Here is a 26,285-nt window from a genome sequence, read left to right on the forward strand (position 1 = left end):
TTTATCCTGAGTACTTCCGAACAAGGTGGTTGGAAAATCGAAGGGAAGGGGGATTGTCTTACATTAGGCACTAGGTTCATCTCCCTGTCGTGCTAGGGCATAATTTGCAGGTCCAAAGCAGTCTCCAGAAGCGCCAAGGCTCTTCATACAATGGGCTGGGTTTTTGTTTTGTTTGGGGTTTTTTTGTGTTCTCTTACCAGTTTGTATTATTTTTGTGTCTGTCTTCATTATCCTCAGGAGAGTTTCTGGGACAAATTTTAAGCTGGCAGGATTGTATCACCTGCCTCAGGCTCTTTTGTTGTTGTTGCTGGACAAATACTTCTCAGTTAAAACGAACAACCAACCTTCCAACAACTGAATGCTAATCCTTTAATGCTACTTCTGCCTTCTAAGGGGTAGAATTATGTTACAGGCTGAGTCTCTCTCTTTTAGCCCCTCCAGGTTTGGGATTTGTTTGTAAGGACCAAATGTGGTATTCTTTAGTTTTGTAACCAGGTTGCCAAAGGTGAGAATCTGGGCAGAGTTCTCTTTAAGAAGCACCTCTTCTTCAAACAAAATAGGCAAAAACCCAAAAGAAATTACACAAAGCATGAAGAGGTAAGTGCCCCTTAGAGCTAAATACCTGCAAGCAACATGGTTTTATAAACCATGTGTCTCAGCTTTTCTGATTGCAGAAGTTTCACATGAATAATTGAGTGAAACAGACACTCTGTATGGAAAGCACCTATGGCTGCAGGAACGCTGTGGTTACATGGGAGGCCTAATAGTATAGGTAGGAAAACACTACAGATGTTTGGAATTGGCTCTTTATTGACCCATCTTAGAGAGGAGAGAAATGGCTTAGAAGATGGATAAAATGTGGCAGCAGCTTTCTAGTCTTAAGTGTACTGTTGAATCTCACTCTAATAATGCCTTTGTTCGTGTGAAAGAGAACTTCTGAGGCTTCTTGAATGAAAATAGGCCCAAAAGAAGCTGCACTCTGATAACACTATTTGGTCTGATATAATTTGGGGGTAGGGAAGAGGGATGTTAGAATCTCTTAACACCAATCAGCTGAGGAAGGCTGTCCTTGAAGTATTTTATCCTTAGCAGGCTGGGTGTGATAAAAATCCAATTCAGTTTGACCCGTGGCAGGGTAGGCAGGCAGCTAACCTGCCTGCAGTACTACTGCTTCTGAGGACTGGATTTTATTTCAGTCAAATGAGGTTTCATTTCATATACAATGTTCTTAATAAAAAAACCACAAAACAAACCTTGTTCAGGCTTTGCAGGTCTGGCTTGCTAAAAGTTAATTTCTCTTTTTATTGTTGCAGAAAGATACAGAGCATAGGAACCTTTTCCCATCCCTTACCTACCTGAGCTTCTAAAGCAGTGTATACCACTCCCTCTTAAGCCCTACGAGGTGGCAGCAAAAAATCATGTACTAACAAGAAGAGACCTGTTCTGGGAAAGAGTAGTTCAGGCACAAGGCACCACCCACTAAGGACCCTTCACCTTTGGGTAAGAAAGATGCTCTGGTACTACAGAAAGCTCTTGTTACAGCAGCACAACACTTCACCAGCTTTGGGTTTGGTTTTTTTTTTTAATTTTATTTTTGAAATTTGTGTTTTGTACAAAAAAAATTACCTTAAACACCACCATGAAAACCAGTAATAACAGACTTAGTGACTTCCTATTTTTCCCATGTTATAAGGAAGATTGAGACTGTAACAAAAGTCAAAGAAAGCAGGAGCTGTTTGCCCACTCCAAACCCAGTAAGAAAGCAGGGCAACCCCTTTCCCCTCAATGTCACCATTCAGACTGCTTTGCCAGTATTACAGATATATAAACCTTGTCTGTATTCTGCTGTTAACAGTAGTGGCTTGCTTATTCACAGTCTCTGCCCTCAAGACTGAGGGCAGTTCGTGCCAGTCTAGAATAGGGCAGAATGGGATCACTTAAAGAGTATAGCTCCTGAAATAAAAAGCAATTAAGAATCAAGGTGCCAAGTTCCTGAAGTCCTGCAACTTGGCTGTATCTGCTTTTCACCAGGGCCCCAGGAAGAGGTCTCTCTCACTCCCAGCCAGCAGCAGTATCTAAGTACCATCTGTACCATGTTTGAGGGACAATGATTTATGAAAGCTGACACTGGCAGTGCAAGAGTCCCTTACGCAGATTTTTATTACACTAGAGCATTCTTATCCTTGGCTTCTATGGTTTCTTTTTTATATTCTGGTAGCCTCCTGGGAAAACCCTCTGCCAAACAAGGAACTTTTGGAGAGCATGTAATCACAATGCTGACAGTGACTGAGCTGTGTGGGCAGTCACCTCAGGAAGCTTAGAACTTGAGTGGCAGCTACCTGTTTCATTGTGCCTTCATGTGAGTTTCAGCAAATGTTCCCTTTACTTAGCAGCACATTATTTCCTTTTGCTTCTCAATGATTTGAGAAAGCCAAGACAATATTGTGACTGAACTGGAAATTCATGAGACTATTTAACTCTTTTTAGCATTGCCTCTTCTCAATTAGGATGGCATGCATCCCTTTATACCTGTTGAAAGAAACTGGTGTGTACTCTTCAACATACTGCCATTAAGAAAAAGAAAATACTGCAGAGGTGCCAATGCCTCCTCCACCCCCAAAGAGTCTGGCATAGAGCATGCTGCAGGTTATGCTGGCAGAAGCAGTGCAAAAGCTAGAAAAACTGAAAATGCATTCAAAGAAAAGGAATTCCAGTGTCTTACAGATCCTGTAAACCTTAGGGGTGAGAGGGAAGACACAAAAGATCCCTCCTGCAGTCTCAGCTGTTTTAACCCATGGCCTCCTTCCTCTTTCTGCACCCACCCATGGTTCTTTTTATCTTTTGGTGATTTCTCTCCCATGATGAACACTCGAATTGCTTTCTTGCCATCCTCTCTCAACTCTCAGCACTTTCTCCCCTCAGCTCTGCTGCATTTTTAAAAACCTAAACCAGCATCATATTAACAAAACATGCCACCACGGACCAGTTCTGTTCGCACCCAGAGGCATCCATGGGACTTGGCGCATCAGAGACAGCAAAAGCAAAGTGTAAAGAAAATCAGAGTGAGAGAAGGAGAACTGGCTGGGAGATGCCCAGCTAAACTGGGGAGATGGGGAGAAAAGAACTCAGTGTTGAAAGCTGATCACATTGGTAGCAAGTGGTCATCCCTCTCCTCCGACTCCTCACCCAGCTGGTCGTCACCCACCCCGCGGTATGCGGCTGGTGTGTTTCGAGGCTTGGATCTGCAGACAAAGTCACAGCCATCCTGCAACACAGGATATTGTAGCAGAATCAGACTGCAGGCAATTGACTCGGCACCCAAAGCAAAGCAGCTGCTGCCATTTCTCTGTTGTCTTATGCTGTATGGGACAGGTCCCCAAAATTTATCTTGACAAGAGAAGCACACATTACAAACATCCTACTTGGTCCTGAAAGCTCTAGGCATACTGACAAACAGCATGCAGCAATGCTGGGCTGATCAATGGCACTGCCCAAGGAAGTGTTTCAGGTAGTTGGACATAACATTTCAGAGTCCCTAGCTGGAAAGTGTTAACCTCGACTGAGCATGTATTTCAGTCTGTTACGTTGTAATTGCAGGATACTGGCAGCTAATCAGTCTTGGCAATAATTAAAAAATAGAGTACTTCAGAAAAATAAAACACATTCTTTTCTTCTGCTTCAAGGTACACTACCCTGGTGGTATGTCTACCTGAGAACACAGGCCACAACGGCAAGGCAGATGCCATTTTCTCCTGTCCTGATATATGAACCTGGCTGGGAATATATGGGGATTTTTACTCACCGCTACCAAGTTGCCCAGGTCTTGCCAGAAGGCAAAGTGAGGAAACTGCTCCATGCCCTTTGCTCCCACTACAAGGCGCTGGTAAAGGAACCCACCAATGATGTAGACTGCAATCAGTGAAGCAAACCTGGAGGGTATAATTAAAAGTCAAAGCTGAGGAAATTGAGCCACCTTCAAATTGGTATTGAAGCAAGTAGCTGACCACCACTCAGTAACAAAGCTGTAAACAGAGGCCAGAAAAGGCCCCCAAATTACTGATCTGCTGGTATAATCTTTCAGCAGCATTACATAAAGTAGTGCCTCTAATAAGCACAGAGGAAATGAGTCAAGCTGGTCTGCATTCCCAACTCTGGCAAAGAGCTGTTGTACGGTTTTATGAAGTAGTATCTTCCATGCTCTTGTCTAAAATATGAAGGAGGATGTTGACAGGGAACAAAGCAGCTCTGCAGCATCACAGAATAGTTAAGGTTGTAAGAGCATGGAGTTCCAACCCCCCTGCCATGGGCAGGGACACCTCACCCTAGACCATGTCACCCAAGGCTCTGTCCAACCTGGCCTTCAACACTGCCAGGGATGGAGCATTCATCACTTCTCTGGGCAACCTGTGCCAGTGCCTCACCACCCTCACAGTAAAGAACTTCTTCTTTATATCTAACCTGAACTTTCACTGTTTCAGTTTAAATCCATCACCCCTTGTCCTGTCACTACAGTCCCTGATGAAGAGTCCCTCTCCAGCATCCTTGTAGGCCCCCTTCAGATACTGGAAGGCTGCTATGAGGTCTCCACGCAGCCTTCTCTCCTCCAGGCTGAACAGCCCCAACTTTCTCAGCCTGTCTTTGTACGGGAGGTCCTCCAGCCCCTGATCATCCCGGTGGCCTCCTCTGGACTTGCTCCAACAGCTGCATGTCCTTCTTATGTTGAGGACACTATCATGCCCTGAGCAAGATCTTTTGTTCAGAAGAATAGTAACATCCAGTGGTGGCTGTGGGCAGGTACACTACAATTACCCAGTTTAGTGCAGTATTTGGTGTGTTTCTAAATGGCACTGGGGATTATGGCCTAGACACGAGCAGCTCTTCCAATGACTCACGTGATCAGTAAAATGGAGCCAACACTGAGGTGGGAATCTTCAGCTGGACAAGCCACACTGCTGTCCATCTCAAAGAGGTAGAAACACTCCTGCTCCTTTTCCCGCTCTTCTGAAATAATGCTGAATGAACTCTGCAATTTGGGAAAAGTGAAGTCATGTGAAAATGTGCCCAGGCATGCTGAACTTCACCAGAAAACACTTTTATCACTGTTAGTGCAGCTACACAACAGACACTGGAGGACAGAAGAAAACCTTGCTGCCTCCTCAAAGCCCTTCTGCTTATCAACCATCTGTCTGGCAGCCTCCTGCTCCTCTCCCACCTCATGTGTCACTTACTGCTGTAACTCCCTGCTTGCAAGAAATCATTATCACAGCTCTTCTCTTCTCACCACTGCAGTGCCTGCCATATGAATCACCTCCTTTATAAATCAGCATGATCCAGTCACCTGCCAAAAGAGAAACAATACACGCTGCAAATTCAGATCAGGAGACAAAAGGCAGATCCTGAGTAAGACAAATATTGAGCGGACTCTTACTTCCATTGAAGACCTGGGTTTCATTGATTCTTCCTATCACTGTGGTCTTCCCATTCTGTCTATCTGTTTGCACCAGGCCACCAAAATCGTGTAAAGTGCTGTTGACCTCCCTGCACACTCTGAAATGGTAGACGTAGTTTTCTGTTTTGCCCTTCTCCACAGTCACGTTAAACCTGAGCAGGGGGAGGACAGAACAGACAGCTCACAGGATTACAAGGAACAAGGCCCAGAGCAGTAGACATTTGAGACCTGGAGGCCAGTCACCACCCATAGTAACAGGGAAGCCCATTCTGCAGTCTGGCCCCAAGTCCTCCTCTCCTGTTGGCCTCAGGGAGCCACTGCACAGCTCCAGGTTGTTGTACTGTACCTCAATGGGCTCAGGGGCTCCAGTTTCTTCAGCAGGGCTCTTTCCATTTGCGACTCGCTGCTTTCATCACCGATCACATCGCAGCTCCTCTCTTTTGACTGTTCAGCCCCCACAACAGCAAGGGCCATAAAAACTACCAGCACCGCAGAGGTATGGCAAGGTGATGACATCCTGGGCATGCACATCACAGAGAACACAGAGGATTAACTGGTTTAGCCCCCTGCAAACTAACTTTAGGGTCACAGGGTCAATGACTGGCCACTCCCACAGTCCTGACTGCAAAAAGAAGTCAGAATCTAGAAACAGGTCCCAGAAACTAAATCTCAATCACTTGTGTAGCCAAGCTGTTCACTGGGCCGATTTTGGGATTCTCTGCTCAATTTTGCCTCAGGACCACAACAAGTTTTGCTGTTAAGCCCAGCAGGCTGACCGCTGGAGTAAGTTTCAGGCACAAGCTATTGTTGGTTACTGCACTGCACTGAGAAACCAGTCAGCAGAAAATGATTAACCAGGCCTCTAATCTTAGCAGCTCTTTGTGAAGAGCTTGGAGGGAAGAGCCACTGCGATTAGTCGGGATCTGTTTGTTCAAGTGCCTTAGTCTTAATAATCATAATTATGATACCTTTTTACTACTACTTTAGCTGAGAATCTGAAAGTTTAATAACTATAAGCTGCAACTTCACAGTACAGTTTTATTCTGTTTATACAGGGGAAGAAGGGAAGGAGGACACTGAGACATCCCATGGAAGATGCAGTAATGAAGACACTAATGAAATCTAGAAATTTGGCCTCCAGCTCACACTAAAAATCACATATGAAACGTTCAGTGATTGCACCAGCCAACCACAGTGATGCAACAGATTTCCCTCAGCTTCTCCCACTGCAGACTTCAGTAAAGCTCCAGATGCTGAGGGTTGACAGACCCGCAAATGAGCAAACACATGGCCGCAGCAGACAGCACCTGCCTGAGAAACAGCCTGTCTGCAGCACCTAACAGTGAGCCCCCAGCTCCTGCAGGGCTACTACTACCCAGCCAGCTCTCCGATCGCCACGGAGGTCACAGAGGACAAGGTTAGTTACGCTGAAATGAGGAAGCCTGAGGAACTCGTGATTCGTCTCGTAAGCCTAAAAGCAGAACCCTGCCCTTGGCACTAGCCGCGGCTGCGCCGGTCACAGCGCTGGCAAACGCTTCCCTCGCACTCAGCCTGAAGTAAAAAGGGACGGATGCGGCGGCGCTGCTCCCCTGACCGGTTACCGCTGCCTGAGCCGTGCCCGCCGCTGGGACGGCGCCGCCCGCCCTGGTCAGGGCGCTGTTTCAGCCCCGCGGCGGCTCCAGGAGCCTCGGTGCCATCCCCCGCCCTCCCCCTCCCGTCCGCCGCCGTAGCCCAACCCGCCGACCCCGCGCCGCCGCACCCACCTGCTGCCGGCCCGGCCCCGCCCGGCCTCCCCCCACCTCGCACAGGCACGGGCACGGGCAAGGCCGCCCCTAGGGAAGAGCGATCAGCCGCTCAAGGGCATCCCATGCTGCGCCGCCGGGGGTGCCGGGACGGCCCGAGAACCGCAGGCGCGGACAGCGCCGGGCTGCACCGGCTTCCCCCGTGGCCCCCGCCGGCTCCCCTGGCCCACCCCACCAACCGGAAGCAGGAAGGGCGTGGCGGAACTGGCACTCTCCGCCAGTAGGAACCCGAGTGCCGCGGGATCGCCGCGCTCACTGGCGGTTCCTCAGCGAATGAAGAGCGGCGGTGGAAAGGGGCGGCTCCTAAGGCCCGCTCCAGCCTATGACGGGGCGGTGCTGGAGCCCACCTCTTCTTCTCCATCAAATGGGGGGGTGAGAAAAGGCGCGGAGATCCCGCCTCCGCTCGCTTCTCTTCCAATGACCGATGAAGGTCCGCAGAGGGAAGTTCAGTCGCGTCCGGCGGCGAGCCCCCCACCCGGCAGCCAGTGCAGAGCGCAGCTGGAGGCGGGAGCCGCTCGCCCAACGGCGGGGAAGCACGGCTCGCCGCTCGCCCTGCCCCTCGCCGTGAAGCGCCGGGACATGTGGCTGCAGCCTGCGGAGCGACAGCGTGGGAGTCACGGGGCCCGCAGGGCTCTGGAGCTGCTCGCCGGGCTCCCGCGCTGACTTGTGCAGACCGGTGAAAAGGCGGGCTTCCCAGCGGCAGCCAGCCATTACCGGATCTTCCCCTGTCGAAGGCAGCAGCAGAACATGGCTGCTCCCCACTGTGCACTGCCAAGCAAGGGAGACCACTCCTCATAAAACTGCTTTGTGTCCTCGGTCACAGAATCACAGAATCCCAAGAGTTGGAAGGGACCTCAAAAGATCATCTAGTCCAACCCCCCTGCAAGAGCAGGTCCTCCTTGGTTCATCTCCACGTGACAGATGTTGTTTGCCAGAGCTCTGAGGCTGTTGCATCTTTTCATCAAGAAAAAAATGCTGGATTTAGTGAACTTGTCAACATGCTAGAGAAGGCACTTGTTTGAGGGGACAGATACATGACTCTCAAATACCTCCAGGGATGGCGGCTCAGCCACTTCCCTTGGGCAGCCTGCTCCAGTGTTTGACGGTCCTTTCAGGGGAGAAATTTTTCCTAATATCCAGTCTAAATTTCCCTAGGCACAGCTTGAATGATACCAATGGTCAGCCTTTACTACTGTCCTGGTTTTGGCTGGGATAGAGTTGATTTTCCTCCCAGTAGCTGGTGCAGTGCTGTGGTTTGGCTTTAGTCTGAGATTAATGCTGAAAACACTCTGATGTTTTAGTTGTTGCTCAGTAGCACTTACCCTGATCAAGGACTTACCAGTCTCAGGCTCCGTCAATAAGGATGGGCATGGGAAACCAGGAGGAAGCAGAGACAGGACACCTGACCCAAACTAGCCAAAGGGGTATTCCATACCACAGCACGTCATGCCCAGTGTATAAACTGGAAGGGACCAATCACTGCTTGGGTCTGGTTGGGTATTGGTCTGCTGGTGGTGAGCAACTGTTTTGTGCATCACTCCTGGTTATTTTTCTTTTTAGTTTTCTCTCTCTCGTTATTTCCCTTTTCAGTATTAGTATTTATTAGTATTTTATTATTATTATTATTATTATATTGTATTATTAAACTGTTCTTATCTCAACCCCTGGGTTTTACCTTTTTCCCAATTCTCCTCCTACCCCACTGTGGGAGGAGGAGGGTGAATGAGCAGCTGCATGGTACTTAGTTGCCAGCTGGGTTTAAACCACAACAGCTCCTTCAGAAGGAGGCTAGCCCTTCCTGTTATTGCTGGCCACAGAGTCATAGGATGAATGAGTTTGGAAGGTTCCTCTCAAGGTCACCTGGTTCAATGCCCTGCTCAAGCTGGGCCATCTATAGCCAGTTGCCCAGGGCCGTGTCCAGACAACTGTCCATGAAGCCTGTGCCAGTGTCCAATCACCCTCACAGTAAAAATGTGTTTCCTGATGTTCAGAGGGACCCTTCTGTGTTTCAGTTTGTGCCCATTGCCTTTTGTCTTGTCACTGGGTACCACTGGAAAGAGTCTATCTCTTCTTGTGCCCTCCCTTCAGGTATTTATATACATGAACAAAATCCTCCTCAAAACATCTCCAGACTAGACAGTCCCAGTTCTCTCAGCCTTTCCTCATAAGATTGACGTTCCAGTCCTGTTACCTGTCACTCTAGTCTTTGTCACCCATTGCTAGACTCCAGTATGTCCATGTCTCTCTCATACTGTTGAGATGTTGAATCAGAGGATCTGGAGGGATGCCAGCTCTCAGTGCCTGCCTGTGCCTCGAGCACATTCACACTGGGTGCTGGGTGTAGACAGAGTTCCCAGCAGAAGTGTCCAAAGCTCACAAGGCTTCCTTCTAAAACTCATGCTGTCCAACTTTACTTCCTTTTTGACAGCAGTTGGGCTGCCAGTTTGCTGTAGCCATTGCTTATGTGGTTTTTCACCTTGTACTCTTGCTATTCACCTTTTTAATCTTGTGTCTTGCTATCAGCCTGCTTCTGTCCTGAGAAGGAGCTCTGCAGAGCACCACACATTGTCACAGTCACTGCAGCAGTGTCATCACAGCTTCTTGAACTGTCAACAATTAGAATACCCATGAACTTCATGGTTAATCACTTCTTCCCACTAACGGCTGGTCGTAAGACATCCATGATCAGGTTAGGAAATTGAAGTTGTTACACTTCCACTGCTTTCCATTCTGTTGTAGATTGGGTTACTTTGAGCAGCTGAAAATAGAGGTTGCATATTCACATTTCTTGTCTTCTGAATGTAGCCTCAGGTTTCCTGTTTTACGGGTGTTGAGCCTTGTCACTCAACATCTTGTCGATCAAAACATCTTGTCATACGCAGTCTTTGCTTTGGCATGGAGGGAAGCAGATCAGAAACTTCTGCAGCTGAAGAGAATGAGGAAATAATTTATACGTCTGTCAGATTCTCTCAGACTCCTCTGCCTAGGACCAGTGCTGCACGAGAAAAAAAAGGTAAGGAAGCTGCATGAGGTAGGTCAACAAAGGACTTTATATTGAGCAAAAGCAAGATCTACACTCCGAGCTGGCCGCCGATTTTGAGTGCCTGCTTATGGTGCTCTTGCTTTGGTTCTAAAACTACCATGAGTATTTTAATGTGACAAAAGCCAATGGATCAGAGCCCCTCCATTGTTTTCCCTCCCTTTCTCTGTCAGTCCCCTTTCGGTGGCTACTCCAGGATGTTCAACCTAGGCATCCTTTTCTCCAAAAAAGGTTTGCAGTTTTGAAGTTGTCTGCTTGTCAGCAAGAAGAGATTGTCATCAATAGTTCTTTGAAGGGCAGGCAAGATGTGAGTACAGATAAATTAGAGGCGTATGCTAATCAGAGATCAGAGACAGAGAAGGCATATGAGATCATCCAGGCTCTCTCCCGTGAGGTGAGGCTCGGCAGGATTCTTCTGTGATACATTTTTTCCTCTGTTTTCTCTGTTCTGGTTTTACATACCCGCCAGTGAGCAAATTTTCAGCATTTGCCTTGAGCCAGTTCTGCAGGGCCTTTTACTATCAGGAAGATTTTCTTAGTGCTTTCCTTCTATTTTCTCTTTCCTTATTTCCACTCCATTCCCCCAGCTCAGGCCTTGCAAATGTCACACTGAGCAATTTCTCTGCCTTAGTTGAGAAATACCGCCTTAGAAGAGTGAGATTTTGCATTGGTGATCATTCCTTGTGTCTCCTTCCCATGAGCTGATTGCTTTTCCTCTAAACGCCTGTGTGCTTTAGACAAGTTGTGTTGCATTAGCTGCAACACTAATGTTTTACCTCAGCTTTTTTTCGAAGTTGTTATTACCAAGGGGGCTCTCACTGTGGGATACTAGATTCTATGCCCTGATCAGAATGACTGCATATATCTGTAATTGTTAGTGCTGCCTGGTCACTTGTTGCACTATGGAAACAAAACCAGCACAGAAATCCAGGTTCCTATCTGGTAATCACACTCCATTTGCTTAGAAGGCAATCTTGCTTTTGCATGCATCAGAAATGGTGTTTTCTGTTGCATCAGAAGACACAGGGGCATCCCTTCATTCTCTGCCATTTGTGTTCACTCCCACCCTCTTGGAGGTGGAGATTACCCAATGCCATCTTGAGATGTTTTACAGTTTTGTTCTTAATATTCCTCCTCTCCAAATTTCTTCATGTACCCTCATCTTTTTGAGCTGAAGTCTTAGGGCATAAAATAAGGAAGCTGATCTTTTAACACACTCTCTGTACTTATTATTTGATTATTTCCCAGCTCTCTTCTTCGTGTGAGGAGTCCCTAGGGAGCACAGTTTAAATACCTTTCTTTAGAAGATCTTTATTTTCAACTCTGTCCCTGCCTCCATTATTTTTGAGAGATATGCTCTCAGGTATTTCATCTCTGTTTTCAAATGCATGCATTTGCTACCAAGTCATCCCTGTGATGCAGTATTACAAGTATATCACAGGTGTACAGATCAGTCTTCTGGTCAAACCAACTCTTTTTGGCACTTGTGGACTCCTTGAAAATGAAGAGTTGTTTTGGTTGTCTTCTGTTTGGCTTCCAGAGAGCTTTAGATATGCCACACTACCAAAATGTCAGTCTAGCAGTCACTTAAGACAATGTTAGCCTGTGTGGCACCCTTGTAGTGACAGCAATAACCAGGTCTGTGCTGTAGCCAAGGACAGGATCCTTGTTTCTCAAATTCTCCTCCTTTGCCCTAGGTAGTCATGCTACTCCCATACTGACGTAGGCAGGAGCTGAGGGGAGTGAGCTATTGGGGGCAGTTCAAAGATATCCTTCAGACTGTCCTAGAAGACTTGAATTACAAAATGCCAACAGTTTTCAGTTTTTGAACTGAATTTGGATTCCCAAACCTAAAAATATTGGGTCATGTTGCTTGCAGCCTAGCACAGTCACTTCTCCAGAGCACTGGGAGACCTAGCATGGTGCTCTGTATGTTAGAAAGTTATAACACTGGATATTTACATAAGGTAAAAGGTTCCCTCTCCCTTCCATTGGGGAGACTTTTCTACAGTTCCTCAGACAACTACATGGAAATATTTCTGGATGCTCTATCCAGTTTTCTCTCTTCTGTTTTGAATTTATCTCAGATACTTCTCTGATCCTCTTCTAGAAGAGCTTCACATGTAGTCCTGGGGATGAGGATCAAGCACAATCCCCTGAACCTGTTTTAAAAAGGGGGAAGTGCAGGGTCTCCCTTCCATAAGGAGTAAAAATCTTGATTTATGGACTTTTTAATTCCACTTTCCTGGATTGATCACTAAAGTTCAAGTGAGGCTTAAATTCTCCTCAAATACTTCAATATGATTTTCCCACTTCACATTTTTCCTCCCCAAATTATCTAGTGGCATATTTTTTCACTTTTAAGGACTGAAGTGAACTCTCCCATTGCTCTGGATGTGGAGGTGCCCTGGGATTTTGTTTTGATGCTGAGTTCAGTCATTTCCTTTTTTTCTGCAATTGGTTTGAAACAATAGAGGGTGAACTGCTCTGTTCATTGCCAGGAGGCACCAGCTTCAGTGCCCAGTGCTGGCATTTAAAGATTAACCCTTTCACTGACTGTCATCCCTGGAAGTAGTTTTCCCTAAAATCAGGATCAGCTGTCTGGAGGATGAAGGAAATAGCTTCTTTGAGAGGCAAGAGAGGAAGGAAAACAGAAGTGCAAATCCTCATAAATGTGATCTCAGAACAAAGAATTATGTCTCAACAGATATTTATCCTCTTTTGCTTAGTTTTCAGTTGTAATCTGCAGAGAAACAGCTCCACCCTACCTCTTAACCTCTGCCTATCTGCATTCTCTGAAGGCTCAATCGGATGGCAAAACCCAGGTCATCAGAGACACAAAGGTGACTTTACAAGAGGAACAGAGTTCAAGTCCTTCAGTTCTCCCATTGTCCTCTTGCATGAAGCTGAGGAGTAGGTTGTGGCTGAAAAGTCGTCTGTATTTTGCAACTGAAAAGAGATGGGGTTTTGTTCTGGAATAACGATAAAAAAAGTAAAGCTGCTATTTTTTAATTACAAGTAGATCCTGCAAGCTTCAGGAAGCGCGCCAAAACCTTTACCTTAGAAAACATCTTTCTACCAGAAGAATGTCACAGGGAAGCTCTTTCGTGCTCTCCCTTGTTACCTTAGAAACTTCTTTTAGCCAAACCTGCGGGTCTAAATATATTGCTATAATCGGGAAACTGGTCTTAAAACCAGTTAAAACCAGGTGAGCCTGCAAACCATTCTAAGATCATATTACTATAAAACAGAAACTGGTCTTAAAAGTGGTGAACACTCTAAGGTTAAACTAGATTAATTTGTATTAATTTATTGACCTGGTCTAGTTTCTGTATTTGGACAAAGCTTCCAGTGCTTAAAGGATTCATTCTTGTTTTTAAGTTAAGTCCTTTCCCCTTCTGTTTTAGCACTGGCTTTCTTTGTCCTTCCCACAATATTCTTGATACGTGATGTGCATGTGTTTTTAGCCTCCACCAAGAGGCCCTAATGAAAGTCTTCACTTTTACTGCTTGCAACTATGTTATTCTTTTAGCCATTCCTTCTGATAAATCTCTGACAAACGTCCTCATTTTCCTGTAGTTTTCTATTCTGAAATCATTATACCGCAGTGCCTTTTTGTTATTATTTCTGGATTTTGGCTCTGTTGAATCTCAGTGCATGTGTGTTCACTGTGGTAGAGAAGCTGCTGGATGGAGCCGTGGTGAGCAGGGTGGCCTGAGCACCACTCAGGGCAGTCACGAGCTGCTTTGCTTTCTGTGGTTCTTGGCTCTCCGCTCTGTGAGGTGCCTGTTGACGGTGTCTAAGCATTCAGTCTCAGCATCATGCCCTGACATGGAATTTGCATAATTTAATGAGATCAATTGATATCTGTCATCATTGGGCTTCCCTCAGAGTTGCTCTGTTGGTTTTTGGTTGTGCTTTTTTTTTCTGGTTCATGAGTGCTATCACCATCCTTGTCTGGCAGCCCATAATATAATTCCAACCCTGTGCATTTAGTAGTATTTGCCTGGTCTGTGGGGATGCTGTTACTATTATTTCTTGATGCAGTTAGTTATTTAACTTAATTTGACTCTAATTTGGCTTGAGAGAACACCCCAATCTGTCTTCCCTGTGTATTTCCTATGCTATTGCTATGGCATGCTGCTCACAGCCCTTCTTCCACCAAGTTTTAGATATACTTGCTGTGGTAGTGTCTTTGGTTAAAGATAGCCTTCCCCTTTGTCCATCTTATTCCTTAGACTCCTAGCGTTTTTTGGGAGTGCAAATATGTTTCTTTGGGTCTTGTGACATGACTGAGAGAGAAGCACCTCAGATTTTGTAAGCTTCACCAGGGACTTTGTTGCTGTACTTGGATAGAAGGTTCTGGAGCACAAGAAGAGCAGGATGTGGTAGATAAGCTTAAGGGAGAAGCACAGAGAAATCCTGGGTTCCTCGACATCAGTAATCATTAGCTGCACATCTATTGCTTTTTAGAAAGTGCTGTTGTCTGTAGCTCTCATATTAAGATTAATAAAACAGGTGGGGGCTGAGATGTGGCTGACCTGCAAACACATAAACCTCCTGGGAAGCTCAGACACATAAACCTCCTGGGAAGCTCAGACACATAAACCTCCTGGGAAGCTCAGGCAAGGAATGATGGCTTCTAGCCCAGCGGAAATGAGGCCCTGGTCCAGTGGGCAGGGGTGTGAGGAGCTCCCAGGGAGGTGGGCAGGGATAGTGATGGCAGTGATGTGCAGAGTGCAGACAGACAGCAGTCTCTAAGTAGTTCAGTTCCTCATGGAAATGCCCAGGGCACAAGCAAACTGTGTAAAACCACTGTCAGTTTTCATGTTGCTCCTGTTTACTATGGTTTCTTGTCTCTTTTACAGCTCCCTGTCTGTGGCCAGAAGTTGTGCCAGGCTTGGCTATAGGCTTTGGGATCCTGAGCATCTCCCTAGCGATTGCTTTGATATGGAAGATGAGTAAGTGCACAAAGGGGTGCTGAGGATAAGCAACCATCAGCAAAGACCACAGATTCATCTAAACACAGGAGCTCAGATCCTGAATTCCATATGTGGGGTTAAACCAGAAGCCATTCTAGGTTTCTACTAGCCTTAGGTACCAACTGCCTATCCAGAATATTGTGAAGAATATACTCCTTATGCAGACCCCAGGCAACCCATTTCAGATCCTGTTGCAAAGAACAGTGAAAGATACTGAAAGTTTTCTGTAGACTTGTCTGCAGCAATTACAGTGGTATACTACAGATTAAAGATACAAGGTCTGTAACACTTCTGCATGCATGCAGAAGGTGCCAGACTATGTGGAAGAACCTACTGTTTGTTGCTTAAAATTCGTTCAACTTAAGTGTGATGATCACACTTTACCCACAGAATGATGTCATTTTTTCCCCTTACTTTTTGCACACCTAGAATGCTGTCTGCTTTCAGATAGCCAATTTTGGTTCTTAGGTACCTTGAGCAGTTCAGAGGAAACCCGGTGGCATTGGGGCGGGGGAGAAGCGGGCAGTGTTGCACCAGCATCAGAGTGCATGTGACTTGTACAAATACCTGGAAATTGCAGAGAAGATCTGAAGTTCAGTGTTCACACACTGTTATTTTTAGATGCTTTTCCTCACTTGTGTTGTCTGCACTGCAGATATCCAGAAGAGCTGCTTTTCAGCAGATCCTTGCTGACAATTGTCTTTCTGTTGGTTAATGGTAGAGAAAAGCTGGTACTTTGATTCTTTACAGGTAACTCCCAGCCACGCTGCCCTGAGCAGTGGGTCGCCTACAGAGGGAGCTGCTACTCCTTCTCCAAGCAGAAGAAGGACTGGCATTCCAGCCGGCAGTCCTGCGGGGCACAGGGAGCTCATCTCCTAGTGATCAGTGATACTTGGGAAATGGTAATGGTTTTCTTATTCTCTGAGGACCTTCAGTTTCCTTGCAGATACCTCAGCGACTGACATCCAAGCAGTACTGTCAATCTGGCAATGTTTTGTCTTTAAAGGAGACGAAAGATTTACGACTGTGATGTTATAGAGCACTTCCAGTTTCAGTGTACACCTTAGATGTTCTCAGCAGGCAAAGCAGCAAAATGGAGAGGTGATGGTCGCTGTATAAAGGATGTTAGGAGACAGCCTTCTCCACCATCCCTCTCCACCTCCCTTCTATCCCCAGCACGGGTGTTACAAATGATTACAGGAAAAGACTGTGCAGTCACTGTACTCATTGCCTACAAACCAGTACAGCCGCACTCTCCAGAGATCCTCCCTCTGCAAAAATGATGCCTTTCTTCCCTGCAGCCACTCCAGCTCCTCCTGCTTAGCGACCTTTGCCACTGTCTGTGCATAGATATTTCTTTCTCAGTCTGTTTTCAGTGCTTACTTCCCCTCTCTGCCAAAAGCATTCTTATGCTGCTGGAATCAGAAACCGTCTGTTAACACTGCTCATTTTCTAGTAGGTGCTCACTGAGGGCAGTGGCATGTATGACCACAGAAGAAATGGGTAAAGCTGATCACTGGGAAGGTGAGGCACATCTGCCTAAGTAGAGCAGAAGTACCTGATTGGTTTTGTGCAAGCCAGGACTTATTAGCTCAGGTCCACTGAACGTGGACAGTTTCCAGCCCCTGGACAGAAGTTGCATTGTATGGTGTTCTGTGGGAGCTTACAAAGCCATGTTTCTGCTCAACTGGAACTATGTACCAGCCTCTCATGCTTGCTTAAGCAAATCCTGATTCCTTGGGAAATACCTGTCTTCCCCACATTACCCATTTCTCTCCGTGAAGAAAGCCTCCCTGGTCCAGCTGCTTTCGTACTGCTGTCTCTGCTACTAGAGTGTTACCCATTGTCCCTGCTCAGACTTCCTTATGTTAGCAAGACTCTCCTAGCTAGTTCAGCTTCCCTTCATCAGGGAAGCAGTCACCTCCAAACCACCAGCAACAATCAAGCATTCCTCAAGTTACTCCTATTCCCATCACTTTACCAAGTTTACCACTTTGTTAATGCTTCTGTGTGAAGATGTCTGCTGTGAGGCTTTGTTTATGGCAGCAGGAGATAAAGATGGAAGAATGGATGCCAGCCATACACTGAAAGGTTGCTGTTGTTTAGTTCCTTTACAAATGTGAACAAGGTTCTCTCTTTTGTTTTTATCCCTTTTTATTTTTAAGGAGGGGATTTACTTCAGGGCTGAGTTTCGGTTGCAGGCTTCACCTTTAAACAGTAAGCAGGAGTTAAAGGTTAGGCAAAAGGAAATGAATATTGAAAACACGTAGGAGGAATGTTTGTGTAAAATGTAAAGAGCATTGGTCCTGGGGTTTTAGGCAGATCTGCCAGTTCCTGCACATCCTGCCCTGACCTGATTTTACCTTTAATTGCTAATACTCTGTATTAGCTTGCTAGCTAGCTGTATGGTAAAGCATCAATACTAATAAGCATATGCTCCTACATAAAGTGTAGGATACTTCAGGAAACTGGGGTGCAGTTGGCTCACATATGTTGCCCTGAGAAATGGCCTTTGAAGAATCTGTCTAGGACACTTGAAAGCACTCTTACTTCCTTGTGAGTGTACGCATAGTTTTTATTCCAGTCATGATTTGCTGGGCTGATCTTCCTGATTAGGTGGTGTGGAGAAGCGATATTGTCAGCCATTTATGAAATAGTCAGGCAAGTCTTGCTCTCTGTTCTATTTACATATCTTTACCTCCTTTTTCAGCCTGCCTTTCATTAGTCACTTTGTAATTCATCACCATTTCTAGGAGCTGTTCAAGAGTATTCAACCAGAATGTTTCTGGATTGGACTGAGGAACAGCACAGGCTCTGGATGGATTTGGGAAGATGGCTCTATATTCAATGGCAGCAAGTGAGTTTCATTGTGTTTTAAAAACAGTGCTAATTCAGATTGCCTGGTGTTCCAAAATGCCCAGAGTTTCTGCGTCAGATTTCAGTAGCTTTCCTCCTGGGCAGATTTTATTGTCACATGTATGGCACTGAACTCAAAAGGGTCTACTTTTTACTGCCCTGCACCTTGTAAAGGCTGTTATTGTACATGTGAAAAGCAGGGCTAATGTTAGTATCTCACTCTCTACTTCCATCCAGCTGCTCAGATCAGCGATCGTTTGCCTGTACTGCTCACCCAGTTGCTCAGTCAGAAAACCATATGGTCCATCTTGACTTAACTGGATTTAGCCACTTTGCACCCATTCTGCCAGTGATGGTGTCACTGGGTGCGAGGGCCCAGCCCTTTCCTGCTTTACTGGTGCCAGCCCAAGTCAGAACCTTAATTTTGGCTCAGTCTTGGACAAAACTCAGCATTCTGCGTGAGGGAAAACATTATGATTTGGTCCAGTGACTTTGTCTGGCCCTTTCCCTTTTATGGCAGTGAAGGAAACTAGTTAGTGTCTAACACTTCTCCAGTGAGAAAACTCTCTCAAGATCACTGTCAGTAGGTTGGTACTCTAAGAACTTGGTTTAGTTCCCTTCTTACATCCAGCTTTCTCTTCTTACAAACTCCGTGGAGATTATGATCTTTCCATGAAACTCTCAGCACTGCCATTCTCATGATGGTGGGTACCACTTTCGCTGTCAGGGCATCATGTCCATGTTTGGTTATGATTTCAGTTCCACAGTGGCAAACTTACTTAGATGTGTGATCTCCAGGGTTTTACGGTTTTCTGGGTGCACATATTGTTTTGTAACAGCTGTCCTTTGGAGGTTGGGTTCTTTCACTTCCTCTGGGCTCCACCCTCCAAAATCAGATGTTGTTTCTTTCTCACCTCCTGGAGATATCTCAGCATTTTCTCTCAGTCTCATTTTTGTTCCGTGTCTCTTGCAGCATCCTCTCTAACAGCCCTGTGCAACGTTGTGCTGTCCTGATGAAAGATCACTTCCAGGCCTCCAGCTGTGAATTTGCTGCTCCATGGATCTGTGAGAAGTCTCTTAGATAAATCCCATGTGCATTTTCATCTCATAACCGTGTCCTCAATGGTACAAGTGGATCATTGTCCTGCAAACCAAAGGTCTACACAAGACCAAGGATTTGCCTCTTTCACACCCTCACAAAGGTGTTTTGCAGGGACGGGTTTGTTGCCCATAATGGTGAGTTATCATCAGCAGTAGATCCATTCTCAATCAACATGTGTTGGCTTACTGCTGTTTATGACCAGATGAGACCTGGAACATACTCCCTGGCCTAGTCTTTGCCTTGTGTGTCCTATAAGGGCAAACAAAATTTTTGTCACAACAGATGCTGGGTCTTCAGCTCTCTGAGGGTGAGCTGGCCATTCCTCCATTCCTGAGCGTCAGATTTCATTTCCATTCCCTGCATCTCCATTGTCTGGTGCTAGCAGGACTGGGAAAATGAAGCCTGGTTTCCAGTGCTGGAAACATATAAACAGGCTTCTACCAGTGGCAGCCTCTCCTTTTGCATTCCAGTATTATGAGTAGGAGAGAAGAAATGAGACTACAAGTTCTGTAAATCCAGCAGTGAAAATAAACTGCGAGTACTGCGTTGGACCAAAAGTATGCACCCATGTCATTACTTTTCTCTGTTGGAAGGAACCAGCTGCACTCCATGCTTTATAGGCCAACTTCAACCAAATGAGTCAAGAGGCTGGAACTTCTAGAGTCAAAGGAACACAGTTAATCATGTGTTATTATTGGATCGACCAAGAACATGTTTCTCTCCCTCCTTCTGCAGTTTCATAACTGCAGAGAGGGGAAGCAGTGGACAAATCCTTGCTACAAGGAGCTTTCAGTTCAAATAGAGCAGAGACAGACTAAGAGTGTGAACAGCATAAAACCACAGTGAACATTAAGGGTGGGACAGTAGGTTGCATTTCCATACACTTGAAAACTCTAACTCTTTTTTCCAGCCAGAGATTTTGTTCCAACAAAGGAAGACAAATGTTATTAATTTCCAATTTATTCTACTTACGCCAGTATACTATATTCCAATTTACTATTATCAATTTAGCCTTGGTCTGGATTTGCAGTTTATAGTCTGATGCCGTCAGAGCAGTAACTCTGACAGGACTGCTTGATGATGCACTGGTACATGCTGGGGGTGACTCAGATGGAAGGAAGTTTTGCAGAAAAGGACCTGGGTGTCCTAGTGAACACCAAGTTGAACATGAGCCAGTAATGTGCTTTTGCTGCAAAGGGGACAAATGGTGTCTTGGGTTGCACTAGACAGAGTAGTGCCAGCAGATTGAGGGAGGTATGACAGAGGTGATCCTTCTCCTCTACTCAGCACTGGGAAGGCCGCACACTTGAGTACTGGGTCCAGTTCTGGAATCCTCGGTACAAAAGAGGCATGGATATATTGGGGAGTCCAATGAAGGGCCACAAAGATGATGAAAGGACCGGAACATCTTTCCTATGAGGAGATGTTGAGACAGCTCTTTCTGAGGCAGAAAAGAAAGCTGAGGAGAGATCTTATTAGTGTATATATATAGTGTGTGTGTGTATATGTATATGTATATATGTATGTATATATATTATATATATACACACACACATATATATATAATGCATCTGAAGGGAGGCTACAAAGAGCCAGGCACTGTTCAGTGGTGCCCAGTGACAGGACCAGGGGCAATGGGCACAAACTGGAACACAGGAGATTCCCTCTGAACATCAGGGAACACTTTTTTACTGTGAGGGTGACTGAGCACTAGTGCAGGTCCACCAGAGAGGTTGTGGGGGTCTCCATCTTTGGAAATAGTCAAAAGCTGTCTGGACATGGTCCTGGGCAGCCAGCTTGAGCAGGGGGGTTGGACTCAGATGGCCTCAAGAGGTCCCTGCCAATCACAACTACTTTATAATTCTGTGAGGGATATGCTAAAGGTCAGGACAAGGAAGCACGTTGGGTAGAAGGATGTGGATGGGTAAGAAGGACAGGTCTGCAGAGCTGAGACTGAGGTGACAGGTGTGGAGGACATACAGAAATTAAGAGATAATGAGAGGAAAGAACTAAGGCAGCATGGTGTGTGGTGGAGAAGGATGAGGGAAAAACTAATTGACCCAAGCACCGGAGGTTTAATCTGAAAACACTAGATCAGGGGTTCACGAGGAGGACTGCAAATAAGTTGGAAGTGATTGTTATTGGGATTGATGCCACTTGTAAACAAACACTAAAACCAACTGTGAAATTACAGAAAATTGCTGTTTCTGCCCAGCAATTTTCTTTTCAAATAATTGAAATTGTCCTTCCATGACCTGGTTGAAAGAAGCAGCTTAATGGTTTTTTCAGCTTATGCAGTTTAATGCAGTTTTGAGCTTTAATGCAGTTTTGAGCAATCCATTTGTTGCAATGCAACAGCAAATTCCTCACCTGCCATTTACGAAATGCCTTCAATTGCATATCCCTGGCATGTGAGGCTTGACATTTGTAGAGGATGTAACACATGAAAGTATCAGGGCAGATGAAGACAAAACTGCAGACCTTAGCATACTTAACTAAGCGGATGTCTGCTGAGCTTCATCTAGAGTTTACTGAGCTAGGGCCTTCAGGTAGGAATGCACCCAGCAAGAGTGGGACTACTTTTCAGTAACCATGCCTGCAACAGTTGGACTTGGGGAAACTGCGAGAAACAAGCACAGTATTTTAAGCAGTTTACTAGGAGCTAAAACCTTTGAGTTTTCATCTCAGATTGGGTTACTTCGGGTGAGTCATTTTGTATATGCCAGAGTCATAGAATCATAGAATGGTTTGTGTTGGAAAGGACCTTAAGATCACCTAGTTCCAACCCCTCTGCTATGGGCAGGGACACCTCATACTAGACCATGTTGCCTTAAGGCTCTGTCCAGACTGCCCTTGAACACTGCCAGGGATGGAGCATTTATCACTTCTTTTGGCAACCTGTTCCAGTGCCCCATCACCCTCTGTCGTGGTTTAAGCCCAGCCAGTAACTCAGAACCATGCAGCCGCTTGCTCACTCCCCCCTCTTCTTCCACCCCTGCTTCCAGAGGGATGGGGAAGAGAATCAAAAGAATGTAAATCCCATGGGTTGAGATAAGAACAGTCCAGTAACTGTATATAGGTATAATACAATAATATACCTGTAATATACTACTGCTATTGCTAATAATGATAAAGGAAATAACAAGGGGAGAGAATATAAAATAAAAGGGGAAAAGGAAAAGTAAATAATAAACACAAGTGATGAGCAGTACAATTGCTCACCACCCGCCAACCCAAGCAGCGATCTGGGTCTTCCAGATAACTCTTCCCAGTCTATATGCTAGGCATGATGTGCTGTGCTATGGAATACCCCTTGGGCTTCTTTGAGTCAGATATCCTGACTGTGCTTCCTCCCAGCTTCTTGTGCCCCTCCTCACTGGCAAAGCATGAGACTGAAAAGTCCTTGTTCGGGGTAAGCATTACATACCAACAACTAAAAACGTCATTGTGTTATCAGCATTGATCTCAAACTAAAGTTGAAAACACAGCACTGCACTAGCTACTAAGAAGGAGAAAAAAGATGCTACAGCTGAACCCAAGCACCCTTACAATAAAGAGCTTCCTTATATCTAACCTGAACTTCCCCTGTTTCAGTTTAAACCCATCACCCCTTGTCCTATCATGGCAGTCTCTGATGAAGAGTCCATCTCCAGCGTCCTTGTAGGCCCCCTTCAGATACTGGAAGGCTGCTATGAGGTCTCCACGCAGCTTCTCTTCTCCAGGCCTAGCAGTCCCAATTTTCTCAGACTGTCTTTGTATGGGAGGTGCTCCAGCCCCGATCATCCTCGTGGCCTCCTCTGGACCAGTCAACTGTCAAAAAAGGGTGCTGTCATTGACTCCTAGAAAGTTGCCAGGCCCTCTGAAATATTGCTGGAAACTGCCTGCTTTGTCAAAATGGTGGTAGCGTCTACAGAAGGAAACCTAGAAGTGACTTTACCAGAGAACCCCACTGAAGGTGCAGCTTCTCATGTTACCGTGGTGTGCTCAGGTGAGGTAACCATGTCTCTGAGCTTGCCAAGTTTACCTTGTGAATAGTGCAAAAATTTTGCCTCTCCTAGGATTTTACAGTGCAGTGCATACTAGACTTTTAATTTTTAGCTCTTCGAACATGGCCTCTCAATCGCATCCCAAAGAGATGCTCAGGAAATGTAAAGTAAGTAAATACATGAGGGTGTCTCAAAAGTTGACTGTTCTTTGAAGGGAAAGGATTTTCAACTGCAGATTTTACTTTCAACAATGTACTTGGGGCTTCTCTGGGTTCAAGTTTTTACAATACTAAAGGGATCTGAAGAAAATATATTCATTTACATGAAAATCAGTTGAACTAATATCTTTGGCAGAGCTTTTGATCTTCTGTCTAGAGCATGTCAATAGAGCTGATTTCTATATACTAATTTTCTTGGAATTAATTTCTGTTTGGATGAACTCTGTATGCAGCAATGAATGAATACTGGAGGAGCATGGCTAGCAGGTGAAGTTAACTTACAACCCTCATTCTCCATGACATTTATGAGGCTGCACTTGGACTGTGTCTGGCCTGCTGGTCCCCAGTTGAAGAGGAATGTGGAGCAACTGGAGAGGGTGTAACGAAGAACTACCAAATCAGTCAGAGTATGGAGCACATGACCCAATGGGAGTGATGGGGGAGCTGGGCTTGTTTAGTCTGACCGAGAGGAGGCTGGAGTGGTTAAATAACTGCCTATGAATACCTGAAAAGCAGTTACAAGGATGTTGGAACATGACCTTTCTTGGTAGGGGTAGAAGATATAAGCTGGGGCAATGGCTGCAACTGCAGCTTGTGGAGTTCAGACTTGACATGACAAAAGATGTCTTCACCAGAGATTAGTGCAACACTGGGATGAATCACTGAAGAAATGGTAGGTTCTCCGTACACAGAAATTTTCAAGATTTTATTTGACAAAGTCACACCTGACCACATTGGCAGCAGGCCTGCTTTAAGTGAAAGGATGCACTAGGTAACTTTCAGAGCTCCCTTCCAACCAGCACTTCTATATTGCTAAAAAATTAATGCATCAGGATTCTTGGTTCAGATGCAAGGATACTTAATGCTCATTTTGCACAGTTGGGGCACCAACTGTCCCTTTGCACTATGCCAAATAACAGAACTTAAGATTCACTAAGAGAAATCCAGGAATGATAATACTAAGACACACTTTCCTCATGGATAGGCCAACACCTTGCAGGAGTTTTGTTGAGAGGCCCAGAGTTAACCACTTCAGATCTAGCCAAAAAGCTCTAGAAAGCCTATTTGCCTTCTCAGCTATAGTCACAGCCGATAGAAATGGCAGGAGAGAGAGGGAAAATTCATTGCCACTGCCTTTTCTGTGCCACCTCCTACAATCTGAATCACATGGTCTATTGAAATTAGGCCGCTGGGGCCCCAGGTTGCTATTGGAAATGGGAGAGGCCAAGCAACTTGTGTCAGTTCAGTACCTGGGCACATTAATTGGTACCCACTGGGATTCTCAAGCCTTTAAAATCTTTCCCCCTCAATTGACTGAAAACATTTATCTTCAGTTTTTGGCTACGTAGCACATTTTTGACCAAGGTCTTAATGATCAGGAGCTGACTTGGAAGTGGTGTGGGCTGTTTGGCTATTTGCAAAAAAGGGTAGCCCTCTTTTCTTCTGCAGTGTCAGGTCTGCATCTCTTCCCCAAAAGGTTTGTGTTCGATGAGTCTGGCTCCCAACCCATTCAAACCAATGTGAAGTATCATCTTCAAAAGCACTTTGACCACCCCATGTACAAATCCTCTTCTCTGTGGATAAGGCATATCTTCCTGTGTTGAATTTCTTTTGGGCAGGCAGAGCAATCTTTAGGCATCAGATGGAGAAGGCAAATTATAAGCCTGGGCTGTCTTTTGTACAGTCCCCAAGGACATGCACTACGATCCTCCGCTTTCCCATGCAGGTCACAGCAGGGCAGAATGAGGTCTGTGATGAAGGTTTGTTATCAGATTGCACTTGGATTTCTTAACTCCAAAATTCCTGAGCTTACCAAACCTCTGATGAAGACAGTAATAGAAGAGGGGAAGGTACAGACAGATAATAATTTCATTCTGCATCCCTTTCAATCTGAAATTTATGGTTTACATCCTCTAACATAGACCTCTATTCTTTGGAGTTTGTGTTAGGACTGTATGTAAGACAAGGATTCTACTGCCGCTTGCAAGGGTAATAATTACCAGAACTATTGATCCTTCTGCTGCAGACTAAGATAAAGACAGTAAAGACAGTGGTCAAAAAGAAGTTTCCCCCTATGATACAGCATTGCCTATCATAGTAGTGCATTATATGGATTTCCACATGATGAAACCGGTAAGGACTCCTCCAAACAGCAGTACTTTGAATGAGATGTGCCAATAACTTGGCTGGAACAAGAGCCAGTACGAGGAAAGCAAGACACAGGCCACGTCTGTTCTGCTGTGTGGAGGCAGCTGCTGCTGTGGGGAACTGGTTAATGTGTTACGTTCTGTTAATGGGATGAACTTTGGCAGCTTCCATCATGTCACTGTCCCTGTTTCTGTCCGGGTGAAGGCCAGATTATCTTAGACAACTTAATTGTCCAGAAACTCTCTGGCACCGTTTTCCTGGCATTAGCGCTGGTGGGACCAGGAACAGGGAGCACAAGGACACAGGTTGGGTGGAGGGGGAAGGTTTTCAGTGTTTGCATTCTGTTTTCAGATCTTGCCTGGAAGTGGGGGTTAGCACACCACTCTTGTTTCCCAAACCCTAGCTCAGCCTCCTGCTCCCAGTTTGAAGAGCTCCTCCAGCAGCCTCCATAACCAGCGCTGCGGCCAGCTCCATACAGGAAGCCCTGCCAGAAATGGAGGCCTTCCCCTTATACTCTGCTGTTAGTGCCTCTTGTTTTTGGCTACGGCCTTTCCCCCTCTGCCGGCTGCCCTGCCCCAAACAAGAGACAGCTCCAGCTTGCTGAGCAGCTCCCCTCCCTCTCCCCCCAGCACCTGGCTGCCGGCCCAGACTCAAAGCTGCTGGTTCCAGCTCCTCCTTGTTGCTGCCTCTCCCTATTTCCGG

At 45.8% G+C, this 26,285-nt stretch overlaps 2 protein-coding genes across 2 annotated transcripts; one reads left to right on the top strand and one right to left on the bottom strand.

Annotated features, from left to right (window-relative positions):
- Positions 1–1,398: 1,398 nt before the first annotated feature.
- On the bottom strand, positions 1,399–7,408 carry M6PR (mannose-6-phosphate receptor, cation dependent). The gene is made up of 7 exons (XM_080633250.1): positions 7,213–7,408; positions 5,796–5,966; positions 5,429–5,601; positions 5,229–5,338; positions 4,893–5,023; positions 3,803–3,929; positions 1,399–3,265 (listed from the first exon to the last, which is right to left on the bottom strand). The coding sequence occupies exons 2-7, from the start codon at positions 5,963–5,965 to the stop codon at positions 3,143–3,145; spliced, it is 834 nt and encodes a 277-aa protein (XP_080489376.1). The 5' UTR covers position 5,966; positions 7,213–7,408; the 3' UTR covers positions 1,399–3,142.
- Positions 7,409–10,146: 2,738 nt separating this feature from the next.
- On the top strand, positions 10,147–19,214 carry LOC308229306 (killer cell lectin-like receptor subfamily G member 1; the record flags this gene model as incomplete). Its single annotated transcript, XM_080633261.1, has 5 exons — positions 10,147–10,264; positions 15,160–15,252; positions 16,024–16,175; positions 18,027–18,130; positions 19,103–19,214. The coding sequence occupies 5 exons, from the start codon at positions 10,147–10,149 to the stop codon at positions 19,212–19,214; spliced, it is 579 nt and encodes a 192-aa protein (XP_080489387.1).
- Positions 19,215–26,285: the final 7,071 nt, after the last annotated feature.

This window comes from Psittacula echo (genome assembly GCF_963264785.1).
Source record: "Psittacula echo genome assembly, chromosome: 1".
NCBI classification, from domain to species: domain Eukaryota; kingdom Metazoa; phylum Chordata; class Aves; order Psittaciformes; family Psittacidae; genus Psittacula; species Psittacula echo.

Coding starts and splice junctions, on each gene's coding strand:
- M6PR (XM_080633250.1), bottom strand. CDS start 5,965: ATGTCATCACCTTGCCATACCTCTGCGGTGCTGGTAGTTTTTATGGCC. Junction 5,339..5,428: donor AACCCAGGTCTTCAATGGAA/GTAAGAGTCCGC, acceptor CTCTTTTGGCAG/GTGACTGGATCATGCTGATT. Junction 5,024..5,228: donor GCAAGCAGGGAGTTACAGCA/GTAAGTGACACA, acceptor CCCAAATTGCAG/AGTTCATTCAGCATTATTTC.